At 32.4% G+C, this 14,926-nt stretch overlaps 1 protein-coding gene across 1 annotated transcript in view; it reads right to left on the reverse strand.

Moving 5' to 3' along the window:
• The window catches only part of LOC145263160 (corticotropin-releasing factor receptor 2-like), an 878,460-nt gene that overhangs the window by 273,973 nt on the left and 589,561 nt on the right, over window positions 1-14,926 (reverse strand). Inside the window, exon 4 of the mRNA XM_080120166.1 lies at window positions 1,691-1,797. Coding sequence (XP_079976292.1) covers window positions 1,691-1,797 — 107 coding nt within the window. The remainder of the gene's footprint in view (window positions 1-1,690; window positions 1,798-14,926) is intronic.

A 14,926-nucleotide genomic window follows, 5' to 3' on the forward strand; every position in this document is an offset into this window, starting at 1 on the left:
GCTTTCCTCTATGTCACGACTGTCTTGTTTCGCCGCAATAAACCATTCACAGTCTCCCGCTAAGTTTTGTAGTTTTAAATTCGGTTCGTTTTCGAGTTTATTTAAAACACGATGCCTGATTTCAGCGTCTTTATTTAAGATCAGTCCTTGCACAATATTAAACATTTAAAATTATTTGATGATAATTCCTCCAGTTTAAAATCGTCGCAATGCTTGTTCACTATACTTGCATTAGTAGTGTAGTCGTCGTCTTCTCTTCTAGTAACATTCATATATTTATATCGCCTATGGAAAAGAGACGTTTTTGCAGAAATCAGTTCTGTAAGTATAGCGTTACTGTTTCTTGGAAGCTCAACTCACTGGTCTTTTTTGGGAGAATAAAATTCACGAACTTTGTGTGCTCGGCTGTTCCCAATTTTCTTACCAAATTTTACCCTCTTTGCCTTTTGCAAAAAAAAAAAAAAAAAATGACTTGATTCTTTACGTGTTTGCTAACCACAAATGACGTACGCGAATAATTGTTTTTCACGGTCTGTCTCTTTTTCTCTTGACAAAGTCAAGCGTGTTTTTTTTTCAAATCCCAGATGTTATCGAAATAACGATAAACTTACACTGTATTTGCTAGTTTGATTTGGACATTTAACTTTGCAGAAGAAAATTCTTACCGTAGGAAAAATGGCTTCTGGTGAAGAAAAAATGAACCCTTTTTCCCTCTCTAAAACACTTGGTAAGTGTGTTCAATTATTAAATAATTGACAACATTCGCGTTTTTCACTGTAGATTTAGGTAGCAAGTTTTTTCCCGTCGCAAAATTACTATTGTAGTAATTAATTCGCTGTTAATCCTTGTGTATCCAAATATTTCTTGAAATGACGAAGGTGTTCTGCCGTAAAGATTTTACGAATCTTTATTTCAATCACTTTTGGTGATTCTCTGCAGTGATGGTCGTTTCGATTCCTTGTCGCCAATCTGTTGTGTCGTGGGACAATAGTGAAAATAAGAACAATCAAGTCGAGGTTGGGTTAAGAAACAAGTGTATTAACAATAATGTACAAAGATAGGAAAGCGTATATATCTGATGAGCCCTCGGCTAGCAGTTGAAGTACAGTCGCATCTCTCTCACCGGTGTTGGAGTTACTAGCGCTATTTATAGTGGTAATCGGTGTAAATTCCTGTGTTCAAGAAAGGCCGATATAACAATATATATATATATACATATATATATTGAGTAAAAAGATCAATAATTGTGAATAAAAAAAAAACAGCTTCAAAAGGAAAAACAAAATCAACTCGATTGTACGATCGTTTGGGAAACGATGTTCATTTTATTGAAATTTAGTATAATTATTGACAATAATTGACAAAGGGTTTTTTTTAATAAGAAATCGGTTTGTATAACATGTCTGTGGCAATAGGAAATTATAAATGAACGAATGCTTAGCTAGAAGATTATCCCCAGATTGAGATGACTTTTGTGCTTTGTATATATTGTAGCACTGAATCATTGCTTACTTATTTAATAAATGAAAGAACTTTTTGTACGGACACAATGAGTCTCTTTTACCATTAAGGTAACGTTAACAATTTATATATATATATATATATATATATATATATATATATATATATATATATATGTCAGCAGAAATATCACATGCATTATTATGAAAGATAAAAAAAAGTAACTGACCTGAAGTAACAGAGAATGCCAAGAGCAAATACCAGGGCGACAGTAGACACTCCAAATCCACACTGGAGAATGAAATTCATAGCATAGATATATTTGTATTCCGGATGCTGAAATAAAATAAAAAAGTTTAATTTTTATGTCTTTTTAGGAAGACGAAAATTTAAAAGACTTTCTTCCCACCCCAGATTTTGTATGTAAAACCGGCTTAATTATTGCTTCATCTGAGACTAATTCAAGTAACGATTTACTGGTATTCTTTGCTGACAGTGCATTACTAGATTAACTGTATGTTGAACGTTTAAACTCATCATAGCCGTTCGAGCAATTATGTATGCAGTAACACAATGGAGACGTTCACTGAGATTTTTTTTTCAAAGTTTTATTTGAGAGAAATTTGACTTAGGAGGGAGAGAGACTCATGTTCTATTTAGTTCTTTTATTTAAAAAACTGAAATGAGTGACACACGGACGGAGACATCGAAGTAACATTTCTGACCGTGATCATCAAAGCTTTCCACATTATTGGCGATGTCTCATTCTCTCAGCGCGAAAACAATGAGGTCATTCGCCTTCTCACTCTGTTTTGTCTGTGTCGTTTAGTTTTGACCTTATATGTCATTAATCCTTGACTCAACCCCAACAACGATTCCATTTTGCAGATCTGGGTTATCATGCATCCAGTGTGACCCTTGTAAAAATTCACACTAGTACACTTAATCGCTATTGTATATGGCTGATAAAAAATAAAAAAGATGAAAGACAGAACAAAAAAATATGTCCCATTTTCATGAGTGCAGCCATACATTTCTTCGAGAAGCTTCGTCTGTCTATAGGCCATTCTTTGTTAAAAAGACAAAAAAACATTTTAAAATTAGTAAAATTTGACCCGTTTTGTTACTCATCGAACTTGGCTTACAGTGTTTGAATCCAGAAAAATAATATCTATTATAGTTGAATGAAAAAAAGATAAAACCATAAATTAACCTTTCTCTAAATCTCACCTACCACTATTGCATAATTAATTTTATTACTTTTGAGACATAATAAACAAACACAGTGCGTTTGTGAGGCAGAGATTGGTAGATAGAGAGGGAGAAAGAAGGGGAAGGGAGTTGGAGAGAGAGGGAGGGAGTGGTAGACGCTACAAAATCTTCACTGTTTTTCCTATTTTCACAGCCTCTCCTTTAACAAATTCTCGCTACCCGACACCCTTTTCCATGACGTTGTTGACTATATGCTATCGAAAGTAACCGTTTCTTCCTAAAAAAAAAAAGAGTTATTTGTAGCAATATTTCTTATTAATCTGTTTCCACACTTGTCGACAGTTCCATACACTAATACTAAACATTCCATATATGTAAAAACATTTATATTTTCATACTACTTATATAAAATATTATATGCTTAGTGACTAACAATATGGATTTCGTTCGCCAAGATCAACAGCTGACATACTGACTATAACATTACATAAAATCAATGAATTTACCGACGGGATATTTGATAGAGTCAGTCATAAATTTTGATTCGCAAGTTTTATATTTATGGAATATTCTCACTTATGAAATCCCTTTTCTCTGATAGGTTTATGACAATAGTTGTTAATGGGTTGAAGTTTAGAGCCCATAAGATCAATGCTGGCGTGCCTCAAAATCAATTCTCAATCGTGACCAACTTTCTGATTCTCACGATTATATTTTGACATCTGTCTACGGCAGCACCTTGAAGAACATTTAATAAGAAACTCTTGTAATAATCTGTCTTTCAATGCAGAAAAAATTGATTTGTTACATTGAACACCTCTAAAAACCGAACTTATCTTTTTTTTTACCATCAACCCTTGAATTTTAGTTTTGTTAATTGAAACGAATGACTCTTTGCTTGAGAAGCTGCTTGTTTTGATAAGCTCCTACGACTTTTCGCCAAGGATATGAAATGGGAAACTTACATCAAGTCGATTGCTAAAGTTTCTAGAAAATGGTTGAATCATTCTAGCACTCCAGAAAGTACCCAATTTTTGATGCAATCTTCTACCTATATAATAATTGTATTTCGTTCCAAATAGAATAATGCTGAAATAATGAAGCGATACCGCCCAGTTCGTTGGAGATGGGGTGGACTCCCCAACGAACCAGTAATAAAGATTGAACATACGAATGAAAATTAGAATCATTCACACATGTTTCCACCGCTCGGAGCATTTCAAATGAACTACGAAAACGTTCGTTTACATTTTTAACACATCTTCAGTATATTCTAAATATTTTACATTTTAAATACTTTCTGAAGAGGACGCTTCACAGAACGTTTGAAACGCGTTAAAAACGATTTCAATGATTTACACATAATTTTGAATGAAAAAACAAAACACGGAATAATAAAATAATGTTAAAAAATACACATTGTTGGTGACCCCCTCCCCCTTATTTAAATATACATCTTTCTCTCGTTGGAATTTCTTAACCTATTATATATATATATATATATATATATATATATATATATATATATATATATATATATATATATATATATATATGTGTGTGTGTATGTGTGTGTTTTTATTTATTTTGAGTGCAAAACGTAATTATCGCAATTATGAAGGAAAGACTTATATTTTATTATTTATGATTAAACAAATTACAAAAAGAAAAAGTCAGATTTTAAAAGGGGAACTAAAAAGAGAGACTTTAAAAGAATCCCTCGATAGAGTGTTTTTATAAATTTTTGTTTTAGTAATGAATAAATGTCTTCACTTCATAACTGCGATATATATATATATATATATATATATATATATATATTCGATTTATTTGCTCTAGCTTGTATATCGAGCAATTCTTATTTAGGTGTAATAATACTTATAGAATATTACTGCCAGTAGTATTTTGTAAATCTTATAATAACAAGTTTCCATACCAGCTTATTGATAATTTTATTCTGAAGTATATATATATATATATATATATATATATATATATATATATATATATATATAGATAGATAGATAGATAGATAGATATCGCAGTTATGAAGGGAAGACATATATAAGTGAAGACATCTCTCTCTCTCTCTATATATATATATATATGTATATATAGAGAGAGAGAGAAAGAGAGAGAGAGAGAGAGAGAGAGAGAGAGAGAGAGAGTGTGAAAAAGACGTGTATGTCCGTTGTCTGTTCGACAAGAACACACGTCACAATAGATTGTAAAGATGTCGGCATATTGTGAAGGCTATTATTACTCATTCTATGATACTCACTGTTAAGACTGTACACGTCGTCTGTGAACATGCACAAACATGAACATTAAAAAAACAAGGACGTATTCATGAGATGCGCCATTTCAATGTACGCGTTTAGCAACGAAAATACTTCGGCGTAACAGACAGATAAATTGATATTTCAAAAATGACGAGTGACTTTTCTGATCTTTAATACCTGGTGAGCGCCGATCATTACGAACGGTCTTGAACAGTTCATGGGAATTTCATATTCATAACCGACCTCCATTTTGCAACGCCATTAGGAACAGGTAATTTATACAGTACTTGATATTCAAATGCTTAAACTTGGTTACCTTTAGTGATCTTGATGGAAATTATGTATCAAATTGAGTCTAGTCGTATACAATATAAAATCTATTCTAATCTTAATGTGACAGATGGACCGACAAAATATCCAAAATAAAATGCGTCAATTTAATCTGCGTGACAATAAAATAAAAAAATTTAAATTTAAGCATGAAGCGAAAAACAAATTTGAAACTAAAATATGAAAGACGAAAGAAAATATTTCAAAGTTAAGCATGATGGAATAAAGAAACAACATATGTCCAGTAATATTGTGACAGAGTAAAGCAAAAGGTATTATAAAATAAACGTGATAGACGAATGTAAATTCTATTTCAAGAGTAATGGATCAAATAAAAGTCATTTGTAACATAGCTGCGACAGAGCCATTACATCAAACTTAAGCGTAACAGACCGATGAAAATGAAATTTCAAACTGAACTGACCGACAAAACCTCTCGTAGTTATCCGATGACGAACCAATAAAAATGTTATGTTTGTAATTTGACTCTTACTAATGCCACATGAAAAACAAAAGACATGACGCTATGACTGGTTTGATCGTAGACGTGCTTGTCGCGTATACATTACATGCAATAAAACATAAAATGCAGTCAACCGCTATTTTCAATCCGAACAAAAATCCATGCAAAATTCAACAACTATTTTCCGATAATATATATATATATATATATATATATATATATATATATATATATATATATATATATATATATATATATATATATTGTATATGTATATATATTTATTTATTTAAAACTGTACAGAAGATTAGAAAAACATTGGTACCGTTGGTTTCAAGCCTAACATAAGGGGGTTAGTTAATGGTAAATAATATTAGGCTCCCGTCAGTCATATTGTTTTATGTTTTAGGAAAATCAGGGCCGCACATATACACATACATATTTAACTATAGCTTTTCTGTCTCTATTTTTATATATTTTATTATATTTTAATATCAATTTTTCAATTTTTTTATTTAATATATTTTTTAGTAAATATAATGTTTATATACATACATATATATATATATATATATATATATATATATATATATATATATATATATATAAAATAGTAACCTACGTACACATCTTTCACCTTATCTACGTACCTTACTCTTCTGGGGTTCGAAACTCCAACCATAAAATTCATACTCGGGTGCGGATTACGACACTTCGTTTGAAATTATGTGCTAACTCCAGAAGAGTCAGCTATACTGAAGAGCCGTGCATACGGCGAAACACGTGTACGTAGATAACTATTGTGTTGTTGGTGTTGTTGTTGTTGTTTTGTGTGTGTGTGTGTTTGTGTTTATTTACGCCTAAAATGTGAACGATGGAATGAAAGTAATTGACTTTCACCGATCTCCAAGGAGGAAACGTTGTATACCGAATTTAATTTTCATTCAAATCTACGAAAATTGACATAACTTAAAAAGCGATAAAATTAGTCAGTAATTTCAACTTGGTGCGTCGTGGCGTAACGATAACTGCACTCGACTATAAATTGTTTGGTTAGAAATTCGAACCCTAGAGCATTTATACGTGGATACGGTGAAACACGTTTACGTACATAACTGTTTAATCGATATATTCATACGATAACGTGTGTTCTTTTGTGTGTCACGCTTTCCGGCAAATTTGATTGGTTGAGATTTAATTCTGAAATAGACATTTAATTTCGGGATACAGATTTACGAACGCTCCAGGTTGCATTCGATTAGCGTGTTCTCACCGCTATATTTGTTTTTAATTCTATAAAATCTAGGGTTTTATCTTTCAAAACTTGTTAAGAAATAATTGATTTTAAGTTTTCCGTAGTAAAAAACGATAACAAATCACTCGGGCGGCGGGGGAAAAAATTGAGCAGATATTTGTTTTTTTCATTGTTTATTTCATTTTTTACATTTGTTTATTGCGAGAGAGAGTGAGAGAGACGCTGATATTTTCGTTAATTAAAATATTATTTCTACTACATGTTCATGCAAACAAAAGCCAAAATGTATATCTGTTATGAAACCTTGAACTTCATGAAAAGCCTTGACGTTACTAACCAAAAAAAGCAACACGTTAATAGCGAAACGAAACTGGTTTTGTACATAAAACATTTTTATAAAAACATTAAATCTAATATATATATATATATATATATATATATTAAATGACAGTTCCTTTTTCTAAATAAATTATCTTTATTACAACATTGTTTTAACTAAAATAGTTTCATGAAAAACTGTTTTGGTACATAAAATATTTTAATCTATATATTAATACGATAGCGTGTGTGTCATTTTCTGTGTCACATTTATATTTTTTCTTCCGAGTGTCTGTTGTTTAATTGTTTTGCCTTTCCATTTCTTGTAATAAATAATTTTACCAAGAATTCTTCATCAGTTTTGATTTCGGTTTCGATTATAACTGAAAGAACTCAAGTTATATATACATACATTCTTTTTTCTTCAGAAGTTTTGGTTTTGGTTTCGGTTTCGATTCAAGCTGATGCACCCAAGCCATATGGATATATTTTTTATTTTTGAAATCACAAGTTTATAATATATAAGAATGCATCGAAAATTGACTCTTATAATAATATATACGAAATCTGCATAAATTAAAATATCATATTTAAGCATATTTTACGACCAGGCTATGCCAGGCGTCCCTGCTAGCTTAGATATATACTTTTGCAGTTTTAACAAAAGAACTACAATAATATCAGGGTGTCTCCATTTACGCTGAACATCGACAAAAAAGCAAACATAAATATATTACATATGAAGGAGTCCATCGTGGAATTTCCATAAGTCCCGCTAGTAAATAAATAAGCATTTCCACCAAAGTCCTCCGCTAATTTTAGGTCTAAACATTTATAATTTTAGGTGTAGGTTACTTGGACATGAGTCAAACTTTATATATATATATATATATATATATATATATATATATATATATATATATAAGTGAAATTGTCTGTGTATGTATGTGTGTGTGTACATTTCCCTACCAAATTTATCTGTCAATTTGTCTACGGATTCGAGATTTGACATAAGGGGTATTAAGATTTAGGAAACTCTTTTAAATTTGTTTTTGGCCTGACATTTTGCTGTAAAGGGGTCAAAATTCAACGATTTCACATTTGAAAACTCTACCAAACTCCTCCGACAATTTTGGTCTAAACACTTGAAATTTTGTATGTAAGTTCATTGGATATGCATCAAACGTTTTAATTTAATCTTAGCCCAGACAATAAATGTTAAGGGGTCAAAATTGGCGTAAAAGTTAAAAAAATTGACCTGCCAGCCAATTTTTCGTCTAAACATTTAAAATTTTACAAATATTATATCGACTACCAAGGGGACAAATTCCAAATGATTTCACCTTTGCGACCTCTAGCAAACTATTAAGCAAATATTGGTTCTAAATATTTGAAATTTTACATAAAGGGTAATCAGACACGCAGCAAGCTTTTTACTTAGTTTTTTTGGGAAAATTTGGCAGCCAAGGGGTCAAAGTTGAAAGAATTAACCTTTGTAGATTCCACCAAAGTCCTCCGCTAATTTTAGGTTTAAACATTTGTAATTTTAGGTGTAGGTTATCTGGGCATGAGTCAAACGTATATATATATATATATATATATATATATATATATAGGTGTGTGTGTGTGTCTGTGTACATTTTCCTGCGCAATAACTGTCAATTTTTAGCCTACAGATTCAAAAATTGATATATATGGTATTGAGATTTGGGAAAATCGATGATTGATTTTCGGACAGAAATTTGGCGATTAAGGAGTCAAAGTTTAACGATTTGACCTTTGAGAACTCTACCAACAATTTTGGGTCTAAGCACGTGAAATTTTAGATATAGCTTCCTTGGACATAGATATAACTTAATAACTTTATTTGAGCCCTAGAATAAATTTTAAGGGGTTATAATAGGGGTCAAAGTTAAAATAATTGACCGTTTTTTGTTTTGTTTTGCTCAGCATACACCCCACAACACCCGGGCAACGGCGGGAACCCATGCTACTATACATATATATATTTATATATACTCCTATAAATTCTTTTTTCTTTTGTGTGTATTGATATTCATATTAAAAACACTCTTTCCTATTTATTTAAAAAGAAAACAACTTTCTTATATATTGGTCATGGAATTACATTCCCTAGCAAAAAATCTAGCTAATTTGCATATTCTTTATACATTCATTTTAATTAATTCCCTATTAGATTTTTCGGTTTTCTTATGGAATGATCATCTTTAGTCAACTATTACGTGTAATAATATTCATGCAGATATTCTACATGATTTATACTTGCATAATATTTGCGTAAAAAGTGTGTAGTAAACACAAAATTGTTTTTATATATATTTATCTATACGTATATATTTTTGTTTAATCTATAAAAGTGAACGTGTCTGTGTGTCTGTCCGTGTACATTTTCCAACGCAATAACTCTGTCAATTTTTAGTCTACAGACTCGAAATTTGATATACCGGGTACTGAGATTTGGGAAAATCTTTGTAATCCGTTTTCGGCCAGAAATTTGGCTATTAAGGGGTCAAAATTCAACGAGTTGACCTTTGAAAACTCTACCAAACTCCTCCGACAATTTTAGGTCTAAACACTTGGAATTTTAGATATAGATTCTTTGGACATGGATCTAACTTAGTAAGTTGATTTGAGCCCAAAAAATAAATATTAAAGGGTCATAATAGAGGTCAAAGTTAAAAAAAATTGACCGTTTTTTTTTGTTCAACATACACCCCCAAACACCCGGGCAACGCCGGGCTAAAATGCTAGTATATATATATATATATATATATATATATATATATATATATATATATATATATTAATCTCTCTCTCTCTCTCTCTTTCTATATATATCCTTGTAAATGATGTACATGATTTATTCGCATGCAAATCGATCATTATGTATTTTGAAACGCAGCGTCTTAGTGTAAGGGGTTTAAATGTAGATTATTTAGTTCAAATTAGTGATAAACATATTAGTTTCTTTGTCCTATTTTAAAGAGTTTTAGAGAGAATAATATCGATATAAGTAATATTATGCAAATACCATGCAAATACATGCTCATATATATTTATTTCAAAGATGAGGTTACGCTATCCGTTAATGCATGTTATGCATGCTATTTCAACGTAACTATCAATCTATGTGCGAGAAAATACCATGTTGAGAATAAATTAAAAATTATACGTTTCGCTAATCTTACAAACGCAACTTCATTAAAAGTTTGCTTAAAATTACAAAAAAATCTGGCCCTGAAACGCAGAAAATGATTTATGTTTAAACAATAACAGGAAAAACGCGGTTTTGCACTCGTCGAATACATATCTAATTGTTCATTCATTTTATCTCAGTTTTATTTTAGTATCCATGGAATGGGACATAAAAATGTTATACAATCCTAGTCTAAGATTATTTGTTTCATAATTTCTACATAATGCATTATTCACATTTTGTATAATTGTTCCAAATTGAAAATCTCATTAAATATATCTGTATGAAAGATTATGTCGTTATTTGTACTATCTATCTATCTATCTATCTATCTATTCTATCCTGTGTATAGCATAAAACTGCGCCCAGTTATTAGTCCTAATACAGGAACATAGAATAACGGCCTACTTTCTATTATTTATACGCTTATTTTGTATCACGTTCCTTTTTGTCAGCTAAGTATATGTGTGAAATATTTCTTTCATCAATCCTTTCAGCGTCATAGCATTTATCACTAGTTGACATATGCAATAAAATTTAGTTTTATTTTGGAAAAAAAATGCCACAGAAACGTATGGCATATTTCAGACTGGTTTTGAACCATCTTGCGTGAATCAAGCATACATTTTTGAGTGACATAAGAAATTCAAGGAAGGCAAGGAATCTGTGATGGATCATGAGATATGTGGGAGAAGTAAGAACACCAGACTGGATTGACCAAATAAATAATTTCATGGACATAGACTGTTATGTTTCTATAGATACAATAAGTGCACAGTTTGATGTCAGTGTGGGAACTGTACACACAATTATTCGCAAGGAACTGGAGAGATGTATGATTTGCACGAAGTTTGTCCCAAGGGTGTTCAGAGAAGATAAAAAAGAAAGACGTTGTCATAACAACAGGAAGATGGTCAGGCTGATCAATTCAGATCCCGCAGTTTTTTGATGTTCTGGTGATCTGCGATGAAAACTGGATCTACAGCTATGCGCCAGATACCAAGAGACAGAGCTCCCAATGGAAGAATATTGGCTCTCCCAGAATCAAAGAAGGCCAGACAGAGCAAATCCAACCATTAACTTATGATGGTCCATTTTTTGACAACACAGGCATGATCTACATGTACTGGGTTCCCACTGGATAAACAGTGAATAAGGAATACTATGTTGAGGTTTTAAGAGAGTTCAGGAAGAAATTCCGTCGGAAGAGGCCAACATTCTTCAAATTGGGTCAGTGGTATTTCCATCAGGACTATTCACCAGTTCACAACTCCATCCTTATCACAAACTGTTTGGCCAAGATGAGCAACAGGACAGTTCCTCACCCTCCCTATAGTTCAGACATTGTGCCCTGTGACTTTTTGTTATTCTCTAATCTCAAGGAAAACCTTATAAGCTGTCATTATGAGACAATTGAGAAGATGAAAGAGGCTGTGACGAGGAGCATTAGCACGTCCATACAAGAGGACTTCTATGGTGCCTCCCAGAAGTTGTTGGAATGGCACAACAAGTGCATTGCAGCCGGAGGAGATTACTTCAAAGGAGACTAGTGTTTTATGTGTGTACTACCAATAGTGTACTACCAATAAATGTGCTCATACAAAAAAGTCTGGAAACTTATTGAAGGCACCTCCAATATTCAGCGTCCCTACCGCCTACAGCGACTATCATTTTCAAATGGACACCGATCTGATATTTGCATGGCTCTATTTCAATTAACTTTGGTGATTAAACAAGAACCAGTGTATCAACACATTTATGCCGTACTGAGTAAGCTTGCTAAATTTTTATTTCCCATACTCCCTATTCACAACGCTTGCAAATATAAGATAAGGTTTTTGGTCAGATTAAGGCATCGGAGACATGCTCATAGCAGTCCCAGCGATATTAAAAGTTGAAAAGCAATCTTCAAACAACGAATATTGCAGACAATCCCTTGCCGTACGTTGTGATCTGCGCCGATAGAATACTTGCATGCTTATATGTACACACATTTGCACATATACGATGTGTATTTAGAATGATCCAATACAGTATTCACACCAATAAATATACAAAAACAAAATTTACAAAAAACAAGAAACATAAAATTTTCTATGTTCTCATGTTTTGCGTTTGTCTTTTTACCAACACAACAAAACATTTCTCTTTTATTTCTCTGTGTAATTAAAGCCAAATGAAACTTCCATGAACAGAGTTTCTTTTCAAAATCTTCTAACCTCTGAAATGATATCATTGGATTGCTTTTACACATAGTTATTTTCAAGTCTAATGACAGCAAATACCTGTTGAACCGTCGTCTAGATAATCAAACTTTGACCATTACATCAATCGCTCACAACCATCTCATAGTATTCGTCATCATGCAACTATCACATGAAACCTTGTTCAGGAGTGGCTTGGTAAGTAGCTAACCATTGGTATAAACCAATTTTACACATACAAGTTTACTTGACTCTCCCGACGACAAAGTTAGGCACGAGGTCAGTTTTTAATGCAAGGAGATATCTACCTTCTTTGAAAGGGGCACTTTGGATGAAAATAAAAGTATCTGTATAGTCTTGTCAGTACTCAATAGCTCATAAGGGCACCCTATACGAAGATAACGCACCTAAAATAGAACAGATACTACACTCTTACCTTAGGTGAAGGGCCAAATATAAACGTTATCTCTGCTGCTGAGCATTCTAGGAGGTCAAAGAAATGGAAGTTCAACATTGAATGATCTATGATGACCAAACATCTAGTTTTCACGCATCTGCCTTTATCAATATCCTGTCTACTGTTTAACTAATTAATTCTGATCAATTTTCAGTATTGATCAGTAGATATTGTAATCGTTACCAATGTAATGCGATGTCGATGTCAATATTGATATCGACCAATGTTTGCAACATGTTAATAATATATATAGTGGTAAATTGGGTGAGAAAGGTTGGTATTCATTTACTCCCCCACCGAGCAAATTAGGCACAAGGCCGATTTTTAATATGAGGAGTGAAGGGGAAATGGGGACCAACTCCCCGGTGAGTAGGGGAGCTGGATAGTGACAATTGGTATGAAGGGTTGCTCCTACATTGACTAAGGTCTTATATGTGGGGTTGCCCCCACATATGGTCTTTGAGATTCATGCCCAGCCCCCGCAGGGGGCGGGGTTTTCTTTGAAAATAACTTTCACCAGAAGTAAAAATAACAAAAATCAAACAAAAATGCAAGAAAAAACCCCTATTTTTCTTATATCCACTTAGTATAAAAATTTGACCTGACGGGGGAAAGTCGGTGGCATTTTTGAAATCAGCGGTATAAATTTGCTCTAGATCAGTTGAAAAAAAAATTAAGACAACTTTCAAAAATATTTTTTATAACGCAGTCTTATTTCTGTACACCTCAGGATTGTCTGCGTTCATTTATATTCAATCTATATAACATGGCAACATCGAATAATCCATACATGTAATTAGTATTTAATTTATTACATATTTTCAAAGCACCTGTTTGATACGAGATAATATCCCACTTGAAATGTCGTCTCGGCTAGGAAATACGGTTCTTGGCGAATAATTTTATTAACTTCTTTTCCTGCACTTTATATTTAAGATTGGAATAAATCATTTCTGTTAATGTTATCATTAAACACTTCGGATGGTTTACAATTCTAATTGCATCATTTGGGTTAAACCGGCTGTTTGTTGGCAAAACAACAAAAAACAAAGTAACACACATGTTTATGAAATTAAATTGTTTTTATGAGAGGTTTTATCGGTACGTGTGTCACGTTTCAATTCGAAATATTCCCATTACGAAATTGGTGAGATTTGAAATAGACATGGAGTTTTCGGAGTACTGATGCCATCTTCAGTGTTATTTTCACAATGTTTCGGCCGATGTAACTCCGATCTTCTTTAGGTTATCTTTTCAATTTCTGGGACCTTTCTGTCGAACTCGAGAATTTGCACGAAATTTGAAACAGAATTCTGTATTTAATCTACGGGGATAGCATGCTCTCATTCCGTCAACCATAAATGGGTAAATGTCCTAAGTAATTCTCAGTTGTATTTTGACTGTCACCCGCACTACGTATGGAATTTCAACCTCCAGAAGAGTATAACTTACTAATGAATTTTACGAAATACTTTATTTATGGGTCATTGCACAAAGAACGATTCCCGAGTTCAACAGTATATACCTGTAGAAGGTCAGAGATTACCTTAATCTAGAGGTGCAAATAACACTTAAGATGAAAACAATAGTCCGAATACTGAAAATAATAAACAATATCAATCCTCATCTAAAAAAATAGCAGAAATCTTGAGTTCAATGTTAAACAGCCTTCACAAACCATTTATTGATACTTCGATCTATGATCAGGGTGTAGTATGTGTTTCTTT

This window comes from Euprymna scolopes, chromosome 38 (genome assembly GCF_053919585.1).
Source record: "Euprymna scolopes isolate OS-2025 chromosome 38, ASM5391958v1, whole genome shotgun sequence".
Lineage (NCBI taxonomy): Eukaryota > Metazoa > Mollusca > Cephalopoda > Sepiida > Sepiolidae > Euprymna > Euprymna scolopes.